The sequence below is a fragment of the Mus caroli genome, chromosome 8, assembly GCF_900094665.2.
Source record: "Mus caroli chromosome 8, CAROLI_EIJ_v1.1, whole genome shotgun sequence".
Lineage (NCBI taxonomy): Eukaryota > Metazoa > Chordata > Mammalia > Rodentia > Muridae > Mus > Mus caroli.
The window spans coordinates 40584999-40607820 of NC_034577.1; the positions used below are offsets into that span (position 1 = coordinate 40584999).

At 44.0% G+C, this 22822-nt stretch overlaps 1 protein-coding gene and 1 long non-coding RNA gene across 3 annotated transcripts in view; one reads left to right on the forward strand and one right to left on the reverse strand.

Annotated features, from left to right (window-relative positions):
• The first annotated feature begins 299 nt into the window (after window positions 1-299).
• The window catches only part of Enpp6 (ectonucleotide pyrophosphatase/phosphodiesterase 6), a 100525-nt gene continuing 78002 nt past the window's right edge, over window positions 300-22822 (forward strand). Inside the window, exon 1 of the mRNA XM_021170656.2 lies at window positions 300-617. Within this exon, the coding sequence (XP_021026315.1) occupies window positions 377-617 (241 nt within the window). The 5' untranslated portion in view covers window positions 300-376. The remainder of the gene's footprint in view (window positions 618-22822) is intronic.
• LOC110300470 lies at window positions 7654-18755 on the reverse strand. 2 transcript variants are annotated; one of them, XR_002378576.1, is made up of 4 exons: window positions 18559-18755; window positions 13119-13225; window positions 12014-12084; window positions 7654-7714 (listed from the first exon to the last, which is right to left on the reverse strand). It is a non-coding gene; the product is annotated as an uncharacterized LOC110300470 (long non-coding RNA). The 2 variants fall into 2 exon arrangements; XR_002378575.1 differs by lacking the exon at window positions 7654-7714 and having other exon boundaries at window positions 11890-12084.

Genomic DNA, 22822 nt, shown 5'->3' on the forward strand with positions numbered 1-22822 from the left:
ACTTGGGTTGACTTTGTTAACTTTGACAGTTTCACCTCTTGGTGGATGTTCATATTTATGGAACGTTTACCAAAAACAATGAGGTTGTATTTTCTCCCTCTGTGTTAATTCTAGCTTGTTAGAGATCCTGCCCTATCTAGAGGAAGTCAGTCTCTGGGTTTTGTGAGGAAGAGCAGAATTTTTTTAAAATTGAATTTAATGTTATTTTATTTTGGTAAAAATGGAGTGCTGTCCCTTTAAATTCTGAAGTGAACTTGGCTAAGAAAGGCCAACAGCTCAAGGTCCAGCCCCTAGAAGAGAGAATAGTTCCAGACTCCATCCTCAGGCTTTGCAAGGGCACAGCTGTGCCAGCTCGCCCTGGCAGACTCCTGGCAGCATGGCAGCAAAGCTCTGGACCTTCCTGCTGGGCTTTGGGCTCAGCTGGGTGTGGCCAGCTTCTTCCCACCGGAAGCTTCTGGTGTTGCTCTTGGATGGTTTTCGCTCAGACTACATCAGTGAGGATGCCCTAGCATCCTTGCCTGGCTTCAGAGAGATTGTGAACAGAGGCGTCAAAGTGGATTACTTGACTCCAGACTTCCCCAGCCTCTCCTATCCCAATTACTACACCCTCATGACTGGTGAGTACCTACCATGTCTGCCTCTTAGACGGGAGGATGTGGCTAGCATCTGTCATTGGGAATCTTAGTGTTTGATTGTCTCTAGTCACGGGACATCCAAGATAGGTAAGAGTCTATGTTCCCAACTAACACTTTCTTTTTTTTTTTTTTTTTTTGGTTTTTCGAGACAGGGTTTCTCTGTATAGCCCTGGCTGTCCTGGAACTCACTTTGTAGACCAGGCTGGCCTCGAACTCAGAAATCCGCCTGCCTCTGCCTCCCAAGTGCTGGGATTAAAGGTGTGCGCCACCACCGCCCGGCCCAACTAACACTTTCATTTCGTCACGGTCTTGTTGTTCCACAAATGTCCTCCCAAGGACCTATTTCAGACTGTCTGTAAAGAGAAGAGATGCTAACAGCAATATATGGAATTTGGAGATTTTTTTAAAGAGTGGTTATTCTTTGCTTCACAGATAAAATTCTAGATAATTCCACATTTTCTAAGTTCGGGGTGTAGAAGATGGATGGGTTTCCGTGTATCCATACAGAATCTCTCTGTCCCTTTACTGTGGTCTGGATTCTTGCAGGCTGACTTATCAATGTGTAAGACTGTGACAGTTATTCTCAGGATTCCTCCACAGGGGAACCTTGCTTCTAGACAACTTAGAAGGGACTCTTTAGGCCTTCTTCAGTAATGCCACTTTCTGCTTTGGCCGTCTGGGGTCAGGTGAAATGATACAGAGACAACTTTTGTCATGGACTTGAGATTGTCTAGCATCTGTGAAATGGGAGTTAAGCAGAAATCAAGTCCAAATTCCAGTGAGACGGGCAGAATCCCAGCTGCTTGTCTGGGGAAAGTGGATTTGGCTAAAGATGATCTTCCTCCATCTAGAATTGTCAGGACACTAAAGGTGATTCTAGAAGGCTGAGCCTGTCTGTTCGGTATCTGCAGCCTCACCTGCTAATGTAGGTGGGCTCCCTGCAAAACCAGCAAGAGGCTGTCAGGTATTTTTGGCCAGCTACCCAGGGCAACCAAGAAGGCAGTGACTGCTGGCTGTACAAGACTTCATTGTGTGCTCTGAATCCAGGGAGAACTTTGAAATGATGTTATCAGATAAGACCTAAGACCTGTGATAGCTCATTACATAGCTTTACAGAACTCCACGACCAAGGGAAGTTTGAAAGCACCTTTAGCTGTGTGATCGGCCACAGGAACAATACATAATATGATGGTAACAGAAAAGGGGCCATGAACCCTCGAATTTCTGTCTTTCATGGGTGCCCTAGGTATTCACAAAGTAACCACGTGCTGACTCCTCAAATGACAGGAATCTCTACTTCATGATTATTATATTTATGAGAATTAGAAATGAAGATATCAGGGAGAGAAAAAAAATCAGGCTTCACACGAGCAAGGAATTTGTTTGTTATCCAACTATAACAAACAAACCAGTCTCCAAGATAAACAGTTAACAAAAGCCTCTCTGGCCTCCCTTTGGCCTGCTTCTCCATTCTCACCCACTCGCTCACTGGGGAACAGTTTGCAGGCTTCTGGGTTACACATAGATTTAATTGTGTGTCCCAACCCGGTTCTCCACGGCGAGTTTCACATACAGTGGCCACCCCTTCTCTGGTTGTCTTTCAGAGCCTGCCAGGAGACACAATTCACAAGCTGCCACGTGCAGTCTTTTTGATTACAGTGGATAATGAACAAGCCCCAGCTTATTAAGGCAGAGTCCAATAAGTGAAAAGGGACCACTGCAAAAATCCCCCCCACAGACACAGAGCCAATGACACGGGTGATTGTTTCTCAGACCCACACGCCTGACACGGCACAAGCACACATTTTCACAAGGGCTCTGTCAAGCAAACACACACCTTTTCACGCTATTGGGCTCTACCGGATATGGACCGTACTAAGCCATGCCTAAACATGGTACAACCTCAGGCTGCGTGTCTTTGTAGTCTCAAAAGTAAATAAATAAAACTATGCCACAAGGAGAGACTGTAGCCCCAAGCACACAAGAATTCCATCCTAATTCTGACAAGCCTGGGGAGGTCACATACACCTTTTTCTATGATAGATTTTCAGACAGTAAATATATTATCTGATTTGGACGCCTGCTCTTCTATTTGTTTTTAGAGGTGACGCTAGCCGTAGGCTGTGGCCAGCAAGACTTGTGTTTATGTGCACATGTCTTTGATAACAATTCATCTTGCACCTAAAGAGCAAACTCATGGCGTGGGGAAGACTTTTCAGACCATGAAATCTACCTATAGCATGTTTACTGTCCAGGAACAGTAGACTCGTTTTCTGCAATATATAGATTCTCGTCCCCTTGATGTTGAGAAATCCCATTTGTGCTTATAAGGAAGAATATATCCATTGAGAATTCTATTTAAAGATATGGCTTAGCACTTGAGTGTTTTATAAACCAACACAATTGTTAGGCGGATCATTTTGTAACCAAAAGGTAGGCTGTTTGGATTTCCCAGAATTCATGAGAGGAACCATTTTTGCTTCATTACATGGATCAGTGCCCATAAGACCAAAAGCTCTTGGTAATTTTTATTTTACATAATGAGGGATAATGAGCTATTGGAAGGAAATATTGCTGGCCCTGGAGTCAGAAGCACCTTCTTGGAGTCCCTGCAGGATGAATCCTCTCACAATCCTCGGATGGCCCTTGGCCTTTATGTCCTCCACTGGAGCACAAAATGAGATGAACTGCCAGGTCTAGATCTCACCAGGGTTTCAGGATGCAGACATGGAAGTGAGCAATGCACGGGAATTCAGGATGCTGAGACTGGTCCCCATCTGTTGTTTAGATGGCCTGTGTGCTGGAGGCTTGGTCCTCCGTGCAGTTATGCTGAGAAATACTGAGAAAGCTTTCGGAGATAAGACTACTGAGAAGTCCTCGGGTCACTGCAGGGACCTGCTCCCAGGAGAGAAACTAGTGCAGTTCTCAGGCAATCTATGAGTCCTCACAAGATTGACTTATAGAAAATTGGTAACCCAACCGCTGGATAGTCTCCGAATTTCTATTGTGAGAGTGATTTACTTCTTCCATGTGTTTTCTTGCCATGACGCCACGTGCCATCAGGGCTTCCACAAAGCTCAAATCCATAGAACCACCCAGTCCCGGGCTTACAGACCCCAGAACCAAACCAAACATGCTAATGTTCTTTATAAAATCCTCAGCCTCAGACATTTTGTAATAATAACATAAACCAAATTAATACAATCTTCTAGGGAGGCTTTCATATAGAAATTAACAAATGGCTGAGGCTCTCTAGAGACAGAATTATTTAGGGCAGTCAATGAACAGTGATGAATAAAGAAACATGTTTGTAAGCAACTTCAGAGATTCTCTATCCCTATCCAATATGGAGAAGACACTGTGAGGATTCTTGCCCCACCCCCAAGGTGTTTCCAAGAGGACAAATGTGAACAAAATTCTAGTAGTGATTAAGAAGATCAACCAATAGATTGCTGTAATCACTGAGTCTTAAAACAAGGCCTTTCACCAAGGATGTTTGCACTCAGCAAACCTTCCAGTCACAGTGGCACAAGGAAATAGTTTTGTCGGCACTGAACCATGTACCCCAAGTTAGCTCTGAGCTCATCTGATTCTTGCCTTAGCCCTCTTCCTTGGTGTTAGGATTACAGATATGCACCATCATGCCTGGTGAGAAAGCTCAGATCCAGGCTGGGAAAACAGGCAGAAGCATGGCTTTCATGGTTATATCTGCCTTTCTGCACAGTCTTTCTGAGGTTCAGTGCATGTGGATCAAGTTAACGTTAGTTGAATGCAACCCCAGATTAGAGGTGGTTAAAGTACATTTTGTTTAAGGTCCTTTTACTGGGGACCTTTGTGGAAGGTGAGAGTTTCTTTGGTGGAAAAACTCACATTTGATTTGGTGGAATTCACATAAAAATCAAGGGAGGGAAATAAAGTTATTTGTTCAACTCAGGTCATGGGTCAGAGACAATACTACCCAGCGTCAGGAACACTTGTTTGTTATGTTTTTTAAAATCCTGGTTAAGAAGTTGAAGAGGTCTGCAAATGTCCGGAGTAGCTGGTAAGCCAGTCTAGAATTTTAGCTTCATCTAAAAAAATCTGCCAATATGTAAGAACATGCTGAAATAATAATTTCTATGCTTAAAAAACGGTAAACAAGAAGCAAGGAAGGGGTGGGAGTGAGTGGTTTGCTCTACCGACCTCAGAGTGTTAGCAGGAGCGTGGACTAAGAGGATATGTTTCAGAGGTGAGACTCAGGATAAAGGTTGAGGTGTCAGGATGGGTCCAGGAAGCAGTGAGAATCTGCCTAATTGTGCTTTATAAATCCTTTGTGGGATTCAACGCAAAAGCCAGGATGTTAACCGCCCCTAATTAGTGTTTGTGACGGTGTGTTTCCTATCCTACTCCCTGAAATTGTATGTGATACAAATTCTTACCAGGTATCAAGGACACAACATTCTACATACTACAGGTAACAAACTGCTTGCAAGGTGAGGCACGCTTGCCTACACTTTCAAGACAACACCTGATGTAAATTAAAACCAGCCATTACTTGGACCAACGGAAATCAGTGCAGGAAGTACTTAAAACAGTTATGTTTTGGAAAAAGCACAGAGTCTCAGGCTTTTGCAGAATTCAAGCTGTTGTGGGGGTAGGGCACGATCCCCATGAGCCTCTTCTTACCCGCGGCACCAGGGAGAACGAAGCTGCCTCTCCTCTCTGCTCTAGAACTCAGCATTGATTGACGAGACCACTAAGCCTGCCCTCGTGTTACCAGATTTAGATGCATCCACTAGTAAGTGTTCTGTACCTGGGCATCTTTCTCCTTTCTCCTATACCAGCCCCTTAGCTTCTGTTTTCACAGGTGACATCCTAGTGGTCCAGGCTCCACTCTTCACTTTGGAGTCTTGCGCAGTACCAACATTTGACGCACCTCCTCTTTGACAGCCCATTGGGTGCCAGCATGCCCCGCCCCCTACCCCTGATCGTGCTACTTCTTCTTTGTTTGTCGACTCCACCTTGGTCCTTTCTCCTGACACTTCCTCATCCTCGTGAGCCTTCTCTCTCACAACCTGAGTCAGCGGCACTTACAGGGCGCATGCCCAGACTGATTCTTCCATCTCTGTTGTCAGTACCTGGTGGAAACCACGCCTGTGTTTTTGCCTAGAGCTGCTTTCCTGTTCTGGCTATTCTGCCTTCCGCGTTATATAGTCACATGACAGAACCAGAGACATCGTTGGAAAACATGCCCCCGTCTATGTCTCTCTTTAGACAAAACTTCAGAGAGACCATTGTCACTCCAGACTTTGTTACTCTTGTGGCCAATCTGTGCATTCTAGTACCGTGAGATACTCCTTAGATACTCAAAAGCATGACGTAGTGTTACCAGATGACTGGTATCCACTGTGGCATTCATGAGTTAATTCCCTAATTCCCCAGAATGGGACTTGTAGGAAAGAGGACCCCTAGACAGGTAATTTAGATAAATAAAACCATTAGAATAATCCCTAATTTAATATCACGTATGTCTCTATATGAGGAGAAAATTGGAACCCAGATAGATCTAATGGGAAGACCATCTGAAAGCTCACAATGAGGATGGTCATCTCAAGCCTAAAAGAGAAGTCTCAGAAGAAAGAACCTGGTTGATGCCTTTATATTGGACTTCTGGCCTCTACACTGATTATATATCAGGGTATCTTATCACAGTGTGCTGCCTGGTTTTCTGGGTCAACCTGACACAAGCTAGAGTTATCAAGGAGCCTCAATTCAGGAAATGCCTCCATGAATCCAGCTATAAGGCCTTTTCTCAATTAGTGATCAATGGGAAAGGGCTCAGCCAGTCATGAGTGGTGCCATCCCCGGGCTGGTGGTCCTGGGTTCTATAAGAAAGCAAGCTGAAAAAGGCAGAGGAAGTAAGCCAGTAAGCAGCATCCCTCCATGGCTTCTGCATTGGTTCCTGCCTCCAGGTTCCAGCTCTGCTTGAGTTCCTGTCCTAACTTCCTCCAATGATGGACTGTGATCTGGAAGAGTAAGGTCGATTAACCTTTTCCTCCACAACTTGCTTTTTGGTCAGAGTGTTTCTTTCATTGCAGCAATAGAAACCCTAAGAAGACATACAGCAACAGAAATGACACTAGAACAAAGGTCTTACTTATCTCTAAAACAAGGTCATCTTTGTAGGTGCTGAGGACTAGAACTGAAACATACACTTTTGAAGGATACCTATAACACAGAGTAGAGTAGAAAGAGTGAGGGATTTGCTACAGAAAGTACAGTTTGTCTTAATTGCTGTTCTATTCCTGTGAAAAAACACCATGACCAAGGCAATTCTTATATTTTTAAAGCATTAATGGGGCTTGCTTACAGTTTTAGAGGGTCAGTCAGTTATCATCATGGTGGGGAGCATGGCAGTTTGTAGGTAGGCATGGTGCTAGAGAAGGGGCTGACAGTTTTACATCTTGATCCACAGGTAGCAGGCAGACACACATGAAAGAGAGAGAGAGAGAGAGAGAGAGAGAGAGAGATAGAGAGGGAGAGAGGCAGAGACACAGAGAGAGACAGAGACTGGGCCTAATACGGGCTTTTGAAACCTCAAAGCCCACCCCCAGTGACACACTTCCTCCAACAAAGCCACACCTCTTAATCCTTTCCAAACAGTTCATCAACTGGGGACTAGGCATGTACATATGTGAGCCTATGTGGGCCTATGTGGGCCATTCTCATTCAAACCACCTCACACACAATTTAATCTATTTTGACATATATTTTGACTTTTAGAATTTGATCAGCCTTAAATTTTAATTTTTTTTTCTTAAATAGGATGGACAAAGTGAAAATTAGCCAGTGGGTTTATTGTGTAGAGAGAATGAGAGTGTGTTTATGTTAAATTAGTATTATTATAGCTGTGCACATCATACAGGCTGTCAGTATGTTCACACTAAGTTATGCTTCAGTTACAAGAAAATCCAAACAGTACCCGAAACAAGATTTATTTCTCCATCATGAACATGGCTTGCAGAATTAACTCTGCCTCCGTCTTTCTGCACGTCGGGACCCAGATTGAAGACAAGCATCTTCTAGAGGAGACGTGGTACCTGCATGGGTGATGTGAAAACAGGAAATAACACAACCACGCAGGGTCTACAATCTCTGCTCAGAGGTGGCACAAATCACACGTGCTCACATTTCAGTGACTGAAGAACACCACACAACCAAGCTTGATGCCGGTAGTGAGGGCTTTACAGTGCCCCCAGAAGGAAGGCCAGGGGCTGTTCTTAGCTTTAATGTGATGTGCCACAGTTACATTGATACATTTATCAGCTGCCGTGAGACACTTGTACATCTTATTGCACTTTACCAACTTGAATGATCAGAGGATTTTTGAAGACACCTAAAGTCTCAAAGATTTTTTGTGAGTGAAATAATAAAATAACAGGGTCTCTCAGTTACTGTCCTATTGCTATGAAGAGACACCATGACCAAGGGAACGCATATAAAAAGAATGTCATTGGTGGCTTGCTTACAGTTTTAGAGGGTTAGTCATTATAATCATGATGGGAAGCAGATAGTCATGGCTGTGAGCTTTATATCCTGATTCCCAGGCAGGAGAAGGAGAGAGAGACAGACAGACAGACAGAAAGAAAGACTTTAACTGTGGTCCTTACAACTTGGCAACTCCTTAGTCTTTCCCAGTTCTACTAAATGGGCTCTGAGCATTCAAACATATGAGCCTATAGGGACCGTTCTCATTCAAACCACTACACTGACCAAATCAGGAGAGAACCTAAAGTGGAAAATGTAGTGATGTAATTTAACCACATGCAGACAGGTGCCTGGACCTGGGAAGAAGTGGGTGTTGTTGGGATCTTGACCATTTCCATAGAGAGAATGAGTTTATAATTGAACATTGTAAGATATGCAGAAAGACTTTTAAGTAGGGAATTAAATTGGAGCCAGATAATCAAATCAAAAAAAAAAAAAAAAACACCAATATAAAAGTATGGTGGTGCCAGGTGTAGTGGCGCACACCTTTAATCCCAGCACTCGGGAGGCAGANGCAGGTGGATTTCTGAGTTNNAGGCCAGCCTGGTCTACAAAGTGAGTTCCAGGACAGCCAGGGCTACACAGAGAAACCCTGTCCCGAAAAACAAAACAAAACAAACAAACAAACAAAAAATGTGGGGGTAGGAAGGCATGACAGACTAAGAGAAGCCAATGTGAACAAGACAGAAGAAGAGCCTTTAAAGGCAAGGGTCATTGGGGTGTGGTTAGAGGGACTCAGAGAGATGAGTTTGTAAATTTATTTACATGTGACCTGCAGAAGTCTTTGAAAACCCAGGGAAGGGTAATGCAGTGAGCTCTGAGTTCCATTCTCCCTTCAATGGATTCTTTGTGAAGGGCAAGAGTCAGTGGATAAACATCCATCCTTTGTGAAGGGGAAGAGTCAAGTTAGAAGGCTCCCTTTGAGGAAGGAGTCTCTTCTGACAGGCAGAGGAGCAGATAGGGAAAGAATGAAAGGGGAGCGTGCTTGAGGAGTTTCCAAGGTGGAGACACATTCTCTCGGCCTTCCACACATCTGACAGAGTTCTCACAAAAGCAACCAGCATGCAGCTTCTCATCTGCGGGAACTTTAACTCCTCCTACTTATTTTCCAAAGACACCTAAGAGCATCTATCTCTCCATACTCCAGAGTAAAGCCGCTGTTTTGTAACCAGCCTGATGAAGCTGCTGACAGCATACTGGGTGGGTGGAGAGTGGGCAAAAAAAACCCTAAAGAGCTCTAGCTAACTTATGCCTTCCAGGGGGCAGGGAGAGGGAGAGTGCTGTAAGTATTTACAAGAAATACTGTCTCCTGGCACATCATTAGTTAAGCTTCCATCAATGACCTCCCCACACTGAAGTGACACTTTTCAAAAAGCGTGTTTCTCTTGGCCCCTGGTGATGAGAGGGGGCTCTTACTGTATAGCAATGGTCTGCTAGAAACCCGCTCCCTGAAGGAAAGATTGGTAAGGTAGTGGGGAAAGCCCTAAAATGTGGTGAAAGCTTTTGATTACAATAACAGCAGGACTTTTTTTTTTAATCCCCCAGAAGGTTCATCCAAATGGAGCCCTTGTGGTCTACAAACTATGGCAGACCTAGCCCTGGTCTTGCTTACCCTAGCCCCACCCCCTTTTTATAGTACACAAGACCTAGGCTTTTATTGATCATGTGACTTTGGGTACCCTAACCCATTTTTTGATTGATAGGACCACATGCCTTTTCCTAAGGTTTCTGGGAGTTTGGTTAGACTAGTCTGTTCTCAGGACCTCTTCATCACTGAAATCCTGTGCCAAAAAGGAGTAAAAGTCACTTGAATTTCATTTGGAGGGAGGCTGATTCATCAAGTTAACATTTCTTTCAGAGACCCTTTAACAACACCTACTCGCATTTCGTCTGCTCCTTGGGTGAATAGGGCTATTATATCCACCATCGAAACAGGCAGGGACCTGGGTGGGTCTAAAGCTCAGGTCCTATGAGTAGCATTTGACTCTTGTTGAATACTTTTCTTAATCGTAACCAACGGACATCTTCTGTCCTTTTGAAAACAGGGAGAGAAGATCCAATAGACAGGTCTTAGAGTGATGTGTCAGCAGACATTGAGACAAAGAGCTGCTGCATGCTGGAATTATGGATGCACTGTGGTTTGGGATATGGCAGACACTCTGGCCATGTGCGTCTTCTAGATGAAGTGCCTCTGCAGATGCCCAGTCTGCGGCAGGATCAGTAATCATGGGAATGTATGTAAGCACCTGCAACAGACATGCAACCAGTGTGCAGTAGGTTGTTAATGGGTTGGACCAGGTACTCTAGCCTGTCACTGTCAGCTGTGAGTGGCCTTGTCCACTCACCCTAGTATGTCTAGCTAGAGTGACCCATGTAGGACAAGTTTGGGAGGCCACAGAGGGTCCAGGGATGGGAATCTCAGGTCAAATCTCTCCTCCTGATCTTGCCAGAGTTAGTTGAGATTTTGGATAAGCCACACTACCTTGCTAGTCCCGTGCCTGAACGGACTGCCAACTACACACTGCCAGGTGTGTACTAGGAATGCTGGAGGCATCGGAAGCCTACTGGTGAGACTCCAAGGAGAGTCTGAGGGCTAGAGAAGGAGCCAGGGTTGTGGGTATGCTCGCTAGTTTTATGTTAATTCTACACTGCCTACAGTCATTTGGGTGTGTGTGTGGGGGAAACCTCAATTGAGAAAATACCAGATTGTTCTGTAGGCAAGCCTGTAGGACATTTTTTTTAAAATTAACAATTGCTGTAGTAAGGGATAAGCCCACTGTGGGCGGTGCCACCCCCAAGCAGGCTGCCCTGTGTTCTAGTAGCCAGCAATCTGAGAAAACCAGAGAGCATCATTCTCTGGTGGCTTCTACATCAGCTTTCCTCTCCAGGTTTCTGTCCTCCTTATGCTCCGGCCTCACTTCCCTCAGTGATGTGGGACTGTAAGCTGAAATAAACTTTGCTGTGGAAATTGCTTTGGTTCACGGTGTTGTTTTGTTTTGTTTTGTTTTGTTTTGTTTTGTTTTCACAGCAATAGAAACCCTAAGTCCAGGGAGATGACAACCCATGAGGTTTCGCATCCTTTGTTAGGATCACAGCACCCTGACCAGCTCCCTACATGCGAAGAAAGCTCTTTTTTATCTCACTGGTGCCAATGGGCTAGGACAAGGATTCTGGGCTGAAGAAACCAGGTCCCCACATCATAGGTGTAGTGCTTGAGGCACCCCCACGATTCACCTAAGAGACTTCTGGAATGTGTTCTCTTCTTCCAGACACTGCATTCAAATCAAACAAACTCACCAGCTCCGTGCATGTCTGCCTTTCCATGAAACATGATCTGTATGTTTAAACACTCGACTTTCACAGGTGGGCCTGAGAAAACATTCTGCTCTAAGGCTTGAAGGCAAGAATCCTAAACAAATGCTGATGTTTTGGAGAAAACCTGTAATTTGGTTTTCACCCAAATCACTCACTACCACAGTCTGGCAGCCTCGCCTGGGACACACTCCCTATATCCCTGCCAACTCTGCACTGCTAGGCCAGACAAATGAAGCATTCATTAAAGAATATTGTTCCTTAATTCTCCACACTCCCAGCAATGTGAACTTGGACACCTGCTTTCTTCTCTAGGTATCAATTTTTATCAATTGTAAAGTAGATAGCCTAACATCTTCATGCCTGAGCCAATGGAGGATATTCTGAATTGGAGGAAAGACGTTGGGGGGTGGGGGTGGCATGGGGACCTTTGAGAAGACACTAAAGCTTCAACAGCCTCTAGAACATGTTGCAAAGTCACTGGGCCAAATATTTTCCAAACTGTGTGATGTGTAGCTAAGTGATGAGTTATTTAACACCTTTCTATACATGGTCCTCCGTCTCAGGTCAGCTCGGCTTCTTGGTGTTGAGGCAGTCTCTCTCCTTTACTCTGTTCAGCCAGGTCCACCAGGAAGCAGAAGACAGCAAGCAGCATCAGTAAGGACCATCAAAGACAATCAAAGACTTTTTGTGTATTCAAGTTCTATACCCTCCCGCCATATGTACCACATCCATGGAAACCACAAACACACATACATTAAAAAAAAAAACAAAAAAACCCCACAAGGCTGAAAGGTTGATACACACACACACACACACACACACACACACACACACACACACGGTCATATCTCTCCATCCCAAAGGTGTTCTCAAGTTTAGTGAGGACGAAGCAAGTTTTGTAGTTTCCTTTTCCCCTGGTCTACATTGCAGGCTAGTGAATGGCAGTCAGTCGGGGCTCAGGAAGCCCCTGGTTATTTTACCCCATTATTCTTTGAAAAAACACCTGCTAAAGACTGACTGACCCAGTAAAGAACATAATTAAAGTCAGTCAATGTGTCTCCATCTTGTATACAACTTGCGCTCCTCAAGTGGGTCCTTTACACTACCCCCGCAGACCAGGCCAGTCCACACAGCCATTTGCCTTGCTCTTGGTCAACAACCCCTTAAGGGCATAAATTAACAGCAGGCAATCTATGCATCAGGACCCCAGACTTGCTTGAGAGAGGTATTTATTCCCATCTGTTGGCCATTCCTGACTCCACACAGATAACTAGACATCTGTCTGACTCCACAGAGGCAGGCTTGTATTGTCTATTTTTCTCTTGCGCTCTGAGATTTTGTTGTTGAGCCCCCAACCTCTCACCTTCATTGGCTGGGATTCCATTTTTTTTTCTGATAACTTTCTTAGGATGTTTTAATTTGCCCATTTTGGGTTTCTCTGGATTCTGCATTCTTGCAGTTATACTCCAAAGGACTCCAAATTCCCTTCCCTTTTCTTTACATTAGATGTCCTTCTCATTGCTAGGGCGAAAAGCAGTATCCGAGCTGTGTTCAGCCTGCCATTTTGGACTCTTAGTACCCTGGGCCATTCCTGGCTTTAACTGGACTGTAAGAGTGGAACTAATTTCAGATTGCACTTACTTCCAAACTGACCCATCTTCCTACATCTTAACCAGCTGGACTTATCCCAAATCATGATCTATATACTTCTGTGTGTGACTGTCACATCCTCTTCGGCATGCCTCTATCTGTAAAATATAAAATATAATCTGTATGAGTAACTTTAAGAATACATCAGAAGTCTATTCTGTTCCGATCTAGATTTCCCCAGAGACCTTCAGCATTCCAGAAGGCAAGCTGGACAGTCTGGTGAATTCATCTTATTGAACAGGACAGGACAGAGGCTGAGACTCAAGCCAGCTTAGAGCACTTCCACACCCAATGCAGGGATATGAATGGAGACAAGGTTGGATCTCCTCTAAGGTCAAGGATGCAAGCATGGTCACTCCTTCTCTGTGCTTCTGGTTTTTTTCCAGACTAAGTCTTCTTACCTAGTCCCCAACCCCCATCATTGCCATCTGCTCTTGCATGGCTGACATTCTCTGGGTTGCTGTTGCTTCTTTTCTCATTCCCTGTGTGTGTGCAAGATGGAATTCAGGTAAGGGAAGAAGTGGAACTGTCTAGAGCAGCAAGTCTCACCTGTATGTTGAGACTCCGGAAAGCAATCTGAGATGCCTGAAAACCTGTGCTGGTTCGGGGGTCCCCGGGCCTGCTACGAGTCTGAGGCTGGGTTCATGGAGTTCTCTGACTCTTGGACATCCAGGTGCCACTGGGAGTCATGGAAGAACAGAGCATAGAGTCTGGGCTGCCAGCTGAGGAAAGCATCTAGCCCCGGGCCAGGAAAAGTGGAGATATGGCTTATCCCAGCATTTAATGTCCTTAGCTTGGCGGATGCAGGCTTGGTGGTATTTGTGGCTAAGAGCACAGAGAGACCTTCTACAGGAGAGTTAAGCTGCTGTCCTATAGTCGAATGCCTTCTCCATGGCTCCCTACGGCTGATCTCGATGAAAGAGACAGGCCGTGGTTCTAAACAGTTTCTTTGTTGTTCATGGCAGAAAATGGATGCATATCATACCATACCCACTTCTTGGAGTAGACCTGAGATTAAATACCTTTTGCAGGGAAGAATGTCTGGGAAGAGAAGTTTATTGGTTAAGCCCTCTGGGCCTTTAGCTACCTTATTAGTATGGAGAACTCTGTTTTGGGCTTACGTGACCCTAGGACATATTTCTTTTATGTGAGAAGCATGGCATGTGTTCCAGGTCAGGAATCTGGCAGGGAACAGGGAGTCGCCTAAGTCTCAGATGTGTGCCCACCGAGTCTGGAGTTTCAACCTGCTCTACCTTACCAAGCTTCCTGGCGTGGTTTTACACCCCACAGTTGAGAAGGAGGAAGGAAAGTAATCTCCTGGTTGGGGGACACCACAGCAGGAGGAACTGTATTAAAAGGGCGGCAGCGTCAGGAAGGCTGAGAGCCATTGCTCTGGGTCACACACTGCTTAATGTGTTTAGTTCCCTCCCTCCCTCCCTCCCTCCCTCCCTCCCTCCCTCTCTTTCACCGTTCACTTCCTCATTCCTTTTTTCCTTTCTCCTTCAGTCATTTTAGTGGTAAATGAAGCAGAATTTCCTTATGTTTTTGATTCCCCAGTGACTGATGGCGTTTGCCATCTTTTCATGTGCTTTTGGATATTTGATAACTTCATAAGAGAACTGTCTATTTAAATCCTTGTTGCCTTTAAAAATTAGATTGTCTTTTTAAATTTTTAGCTCTAGGAGTTCATTATATATTCTGTATATAATTTTTATGAGATATATGATTTATAATCCAGGCTGTGAGTTACCTTTTGACTTTTAGGTGGAATGTCTTGAGGTACATGCTAAATGTGAATAAAGTCTTATTTATCAGTTTTTTAAAAAATCACCATTTATACTTTTTCTGACATATTTGAGAAGTCATTGTCTAACCCCAAATCACAAAGATATTGCCTGTATTTTCTTCTAAGGGATTTATACATTTAACTCTATCCAGGTTTGTGAATCATTGTGAACTTAAAGTAACCATAACGATTAGAGTTTATTCTTAGGGTCTCAATTTTCTTCCGTGTGTGTGTGTGTGTGTATTCTTCTGCAAGGATCTTGATATTATGAATGCCATGAGACTTTGTATTTGGGTTTAAGGGCAGTATGTATATGCCTTCCAACTTCATTTTTTTTAAAGTTTGTTTTGGTTGTTCTGAGTTTTCATATGAATTCAGAATGCGCTGGTCAGTTTACGCCCTACCTCCAAAATATAAGGTGCGCCAATCAGAATCCAATAGGGATCATACTGAATTTGTAGATAAACTGGAAGGATATGTTAATAAATCTTTGATGTCCATAGTGAAAATTCTGGAGTTTTGGTTTCTTTAAAAAAACACAAAAATAGAAATGTACTTTTGTTTTAATCCCAGGTGTGAGATATGGGGCCGCTTAAGACTGTCCATAGCAGCCATGATGTTAGAACATACCATGTTCTAGCAGGGGTGTGATTTCGCCAGCTGCAGATAGTTTCTGTGACCGAGTGATGCTTGAAATTCTGAGGACTTTTCAGAGAGTCTATAAATGCTAGGGTCCCAAGAAAAGCAGTGGGTTGTTTGTTGTTGGTTGTGATTTGTTAGGTAGTTGCACAAAGAAAAAGAAAGAAGAAATTAGATAATCTGATCAAACTTGCCCCATGGAACTCAACACCCCCTGTCAGCAGGAAGTAATCTAATGATTGATAGCATCACCTCCTTCCCGACCCCTGACTTTATTCAGGGATCTCTTATGTTTCCTCTCTATCTGTTTTCTTTTTCTGTCATATCTAGTGTTAGGGAGTTGAAGGGGTGAAAGAAAAGGGGGTGAAGAGGGTGGAAGAAAGAAGAGCCTACATAGTAACCAATGCCAGCTACAAATGTCTGTCCATTTCTTCCAAGTTTCCACCAACAATACTCTGTAGTTTTTCCTGTGCTAGTCTTGCATTTTCTGGGTTAAATATGCCTACATATATTTATATCTTTTGATGTTGTGAGGAAATTATTTCCCTAATTTCATTTTTATAACATACAAAATACAAGTAATCTAGTGTGGATATTGTGTCTTGCTACCTTCATGAATCTCTAAATTAATTCAAATATTCTTGTAGATTTCTTTTTCAGCATTTTAAGCATAAGAACATGTTTTCTACAAATGAAAACAGGTACTTCTTCCTCTCTAGTCTTGATCTTTAGAGGCACCTGGGGAATTTCGTGAGATACTTGTGGAGGACAGACCTTGTGTGTAGAGAAGATAACTAGCTAGCCTGATATCATGTAGCCAGGGAGTGGGCACATCAGGGTTGGAACAGGGAACCAGCCCACCCCATCTGTGTATTTTTACAGTTCCACTTCCCACGGGGAGGGGCATCCTCAGGAGACAATGTTCTATGTCTTCTGGGCCTGTGTTCTCCAGCATTCTGACCGTCTTCCTTTGTTACAAGAAGACAGATTCAAGCAAGCAAGGCACAGAATGCACATTTTCAGAGTGTGTACTACACTGTGCCATGCTAAGTACCATATACATTCAAATACAGCCGTCACAGGAACCGTGTAGGGCAGTAACAATAATTCTCACGTTGCAGATGGGGAAACCGCAGCCTAGAGATACAGAGTTGCTTGTCCATGATGACAGAGCTTATGTGTGGAAAAGGTGACGGCACAAAATCCTATCCTCCCTCCCTCCCTCCCTCCCTCCCGTGTGACATCATGTGGCTTTTCCTTTCTGGTTCCCAGGACAGGATTTACTGGGCAACACTCTTCTAAGCATCCCTCCTTCAGACAGAGATCTCATAGCTGCCTGCCCACTCAGATACTCGCAGTGCAAGAGTCCATGGCTTTCCAAGCTTCCTGCAGACGAAGCAACCTCCTGGATCCCTCTGTTTTAAACCCTCCTTTGTGTGCCTCAATGGACAATGTGAACAATAAGCACGGCTGGTGTTGAGTATAAAAGAGATGATTCAACCCCAGACACTCAGCTGCTTATTCCAAATGGGCAAGGCTGTACAACTGTGGGAAATGGCTTAAACAGGCCTCTTTTGATAATCCACATCTGGGACACTGACCCAGACCACCGAGATGCAGCTTTAGGCTAGTTGCTTCTATCTGCATTTGATCATGGGGACGTAGGGATGGCACAACGCTGCAGTCAGAGCAGCACGGGGCCTGCTCTACTGCCCACTCTGCCTGCCTCACACTCTCTGACACTTTGTAGAACCTCAATAACTGCCTCTGATTAAAGGCTACATCTGTTTATCTATTTATTTACTTACTTACTTACTTAATGTATGTGTATATGTGGTGTGTGTGTGTGTCTATGTGTGTGTATGGTAAGAGGGGTGTGTGTTTGTGTATGTGTGGTGTGTGTGTAATGTGTGTTGTGGTGTGATGTATGTGATTAGTATGTGTGTGTGTGTGTGTGGTGTCTGGGTGTGTATATGGTGTGTGTGTGTATATGGTGTATGTGTGTTTGTATATGTGTGTGTGTGTGTGTGTGTGTGGTATGTGTGTGTACATATAGTATGTGGGGATGTGTAGTGTGTGTGTGTGATGTATGTGTAGTGTATATTATGTGTGTGTATTTGTATGTGTGTGGTATGTAGTATGTGTGTGTATTTGTGTGTGTGTGTATATATGGTGTGTGTGTGGGGTGTGTGGTGTGTGTGTGTGTGTGTATATATGGTGTGTGTGTGGGGTGTGTGGTGTGTGTGTGTGTGTGTGTATGGTGTGTGGGAGGTGTGGTGTGTGTGTGTTTGGATCAGGAGTCAGATCTCCCCTTTCACCACGGGGTCCTGGGGATTGAACTCAGGCCATTCTGCCTGTTGTGAGTGCCTTTAGCAGCAGCTGTGTTCCCTTGCTTGCTATCTCGGTTTTATTTTAAAGCCATTTGTAACTGCTTCACCCCAAACAGACCGTTTCGTTTTTAGTTGCTCTTTCCCCATACCCAGCCCTGAGAAAGCTCTTGCTACCCATCCATTACGGAGATAATTTCAGCTGAAGAAAAGTCTAAAGGAATGTGGCTGAAAGTCACCCCAGGCACAGCTGTGTGTGAGCCTCTTTGCCACCTTCTCCACAGTGCTAGCCCACACTCAGCCCAGGAAGCATTGTGGGTTCTCAAAGCAGGAATGGATGTAATTAGGTGTTTTTGCAAACCCTTTCCAAATGTCATAAACAGCAAGTAGGCATGGATGCCCCACAGTTTACCTTTATGGAAAATTCCAGATTGCTGAGTAGCCCAGCACTTGGGAGCTTTAAAACAGTCTTTCATGTAACCCAAGAGATGTAACCCTTTGGGAGTTCAAACTGGTTATAACCTGGAGCCTAGGAAAATCCTGAGCACTAGTGAGCAGTGCCCTGAGGTGTGTGGCATGACGTAGAGAGAGAATGTTCTGCGTTAGCTCAGCTCTTCCGGGTGGTTCTTGGTCAGCAGGAGAGTATGAAATTTTAATAATACATAATAAAAACCCATACCTCTTCCCAGACAAGACTGCCTCATGTTTTCCTTTAGCCATACTTTCTATTGTTTCAGCTGACTGAAATCCAGCCACTTTCTTCTGCTGCTCCCTGTCTCCATTCACACGGCAGTCTTGGGCTTTAAACTGGTTGCCTCTTTGTCCCTTGAAAGAAGCTCTTGCGAAGAGAGTCATGGTGGACTAGAAGCAGGAGACAGGTTCTAGTCTGGGCTATGGAAATACACAAATTTTGTTTGCTTAAAACAAAATAAAAACGCCGGGTGTGGTGGCTCATGCCATTAATCCCAGCACTTGGGAGGCAGAGGCAGACAAATTTCTGAGTTCGAGGCCAGCCTGGTCTATAGAGTGAGTTCCAGGACAGCCAGGGCTACACAGAAAAACCCTGTCTCAAAAAACTTAAATACATATATACATACATACAAAAGTCACTTCAGATGCCTGTTTATTTCCTAAACCAATAAGGGGCTTGAAATCCAAGGCATACATGCAAAGGCTACTGCCCAGCTCGTTTTTAATCTTGATCCTTTGTGGTCTGTTTCCTTTTAGAAACTTCTGACCTTTGCTCACGCCAATAAATAGCTTCCCGTTTGGCCCCGTGACTACACCCCTCTTCACATCCATCACTCCGCTGAGCACCAACCTCAGCACATAAATCTACATGGCTGGACATTTACCTCTCAAGACATAAATTTAGTCTGAATGCACCCTCTTCTACCAGCTTGGCTTGAGGTAGAATTTGTGGGCTTAGAAACGTAGGCCGGAAATCTCTATTTAAAACTATGTCCTTCATTATCAATTTCCCTGAGGAGCAAAGTTGAATCCTGTTTTAGGAAATATGGAATGGGCCCTGTTACGGCCAACCCCAGTTCACTATAGAAAAACCCGTCACTTAGAGCCAAGGCTGCGAAGCAAGAGTCGGCGCGGAAAGGACCCCTTGATGTACACACGAGGAACTATTTATTTTACCACCTCCAGTTTACTTCCCCAGGCACGGTCTCAGCGGTAACGCTGGTAACCCAAGACCAAGAGGGTACTGTGGTGGAAGACAGATGGACAAGAGGGTACTGTGGTGGAAGACAGATGGACAAGAGGGTACTGTGGTGGAAGACAGATGGACAGTTCAGGAAGCTGAGTGTCAATACATTTGCTGACACACTCGCTTAGCTGCCGTTTGCCTCCCTAGAGTCTTCCTGTTTCTATCACATTTGAAGTAGCCAGGCCCATGAGGCCAGGGTCTGACCTCTGCAAGGAAAGCAGAGGCCTTCATCACACAAGGACTTGAGTAAAGGGCTGGAGAGATGGCTCAGTGGTCAATAACACTGACTGCCCTTCTAGAGGTCCTGAGTTCAATTCCCAGCAACCAACCACATGGTGGCTCACAACCATCTGTAATGGGATCCAATGCCCTTCTGGTGTGTCTGAAGATAACAACAGTGTACGGTCCTCAGCTCTGAAAAGAAAAAAAAAAAGAGTTGTATTTTCACGGGCCTGCGAGATTACCATTTGACTTCACAGTTGTGGACTCAGAATCTTCATTAAAAATACGCTTCTACCTACATAATTATGGGTGATGTTTTCTGACTCTTTTCTTACCAGAACTGCTTTGTTTTCAAACTAAACTGTTCTGAAATTTTCAGCCATCTGGAACAGTTGGAATCAGTTTTCTTTCTGTATTTTTGGTTTTATTTTTATTTGGGGTCTTAAATATATTTATTTAGTATTATTACTTTCTCTCTCCCTCTGTGTGTGTGTGTGTGTGTGTGTGTGTGTGTGTAAGAGAGAGAGAGAGAGAATAGTGAAGAAATTACCTCCCTAGCATAAAACACAAACCTAGGTCAATATTTGATCTGACTAAGTAGAGTTGGGTTGATATTTTAAGAAAATGTTTGCTTTCTAAGTCTTGAAATTTACCCCACAGAAGCCAACCTCAGACCATATTTTCTTAAGGAGACACCATTAGGAAAGGCTTAAGACCCTGCTTCCAGAATTGAAACATAAACACAGGAATAAAAACAAAAGACCACTGGGATTTGCTCCCCCAGTTCTAAGTAACACAGTCTCCTATGATGACGCTTTGTGAGTGTGGGCTTCTTTAAAGATGGTTTAAACTGTAACACGATATCCCTGCTCCCAGGATGACTAATTCTAGTATCTAATAATCAAATTTTACTGAAGAGTGCAATGCTCTGTCGGAACAGGGGCTTGGTCTTCAACTTTGTATTCCTGCTGCTATACAAGTTCTAATCAACTATTCATTCATTCATTCATTCACTCACTCATTCATTCATTCTTCATTATATGAGTCCTTGCTATGCCGACATAATGGGTGGTCATTCATTTATGCAAAATTTATCTATTATCTTATACAGAACTAGAAATATACTCTTCTAGGCTCTGTCTATACATATGAACTAAGCAGGGCTAAGTGTCTAGCACCAGAAAACTTACAGTCTTATAAAATGCTAAACACAAACATTGTAATATCGCTGGGTAATCTATTTGGTGGGGACAGTTAGAATGGAGGTGGCGGGGGAGCAGCAGCAGGAATGACCAGAGAGAGCATTCTCCACAGCGCCTTAGTGAGATTTTTGAGCAGAGGGATTTAGGGAAGGAAGAGAGCTGATCAGGCAGCTATCCGGAACCATGAGTGAAAAATGCATCTGGTATACCTGCCCTACTGGAGAATATCATGGCTTAGTAACTGAATGCTATAGGGTGTCCTTGTTTGCTTTTGTGATTGTGTGGTTGACAGAGAGTTTTAGCCTAAAGACTTCCCAACACATCTACTGTATAGGGGACTGTCACAGGTCCTTCAGTTCTAGTGTGAGTTTGCTAAAGTCTCGGCAACAAATTAGTACAAGCTGTGTCTGTGAGCATGCATGCACGTGTGTTAAGCAACAACAACAACAATAACAACAACACCCCAGAAATTTCTTCTCTCACATGTCAGGAAGCCAAGAAGACTACCATCAAAGCTTGCTTCCCTCCAAGTGCTTGGAGGAAGACTGTTCTGTGCCTCTCCCAGTTGGGGCGCAGTCGAGATTGCATAGCATTGTTTGACTTGTAGACTTGTTGCTCCACTGCCTGCCCCCATCGACACCTGGCCTTCTCCCTTTTGAGAGCTATTAGGGTGCACTGGATAATCGAAGAGTCTATTGTGATCCCGTCTTTTCAAAAATTAGTTTTCAGCCAGGCATGGTGTTACTTGCTTTTTGTGAGCGCCAGACTAGCCAGCAGGAACAACGCCACAACAGGATCCTTCTGCACACGTTTATTGGGAGAGCTTGATTGCAGAAGCGAAAAGACCCTGAGCCCAGAACTGGCTGCTGCTTATATAGGCCTAGGAGAGGTGTGCCTCACACCTGATTGGTTATGCTCTCAGTACCTCATTAACATACCTCATTTACATATCTACACCCGATTGGTTATGCATTCAGTACCTCATCTACATGCCCCAGGCCAGGCAGTGACTCGGCAAAAAACTCTACTGCATATGCGCACATTGGTTGTTTACCCAAACTTATAGGTGGTGGCCAGCGGTAGCCAGTGCCACCTTGCAATGGCATATATGGCTTCCCACACTTTTTTTTTTTTTTTTTTTTTTGGTTTTTCGAGACAGGGTTTCTCTGTGTAGAACTTAAGGCAGAGGCAGAGGCAGAGGCAGAGGCAGAGGCAGAGGCAGAGGCAAAGGCATCTCCGTAAGTTCGAGATAGACTGGTCTACATAATGAGGTTCATGTCAGCCATCCAGTCTAAAAAAAAATAAAATCAGTTTTTAAAAAGTTATGTACAAAGTTGAGTTTTGTTTTCACATTTTCATTCACTCTTTATCTTCATTTTCCAAGTCTTTCCCAAACCTTCAGGCCTCGCCTTTCACTGGTCTCTTCCCTCTTTTGTACTCATGACCCAGTGTCTTTTTTTTTTTTTTTTTTTTTTTTTCCGAGACAGGGTTTCTCTGTGTAGCCCTGGCTGTCCTGGCACTCACTTTGTAGACCAGGCTGACCTCGAACTCAGAAATCCGCCTGCCTCTGCCTCCCAAGTGCTGGGACTAAAGGCGTGTACCACCACGCCCGGCTAGGACCCAGTGTCTTACTACTTTCCTTCTATTCTTTTTTTTCCTGTCTCTTCTTAAGATAGTTCTTTTTCTTATCTGATAGTTCCTTCTAGTGTATGTATACTATACTAATATAGTATATATTAGTATATATACTAATATACTAATGTTCTATTAATATATAGATATACTATCATATATAATAATCT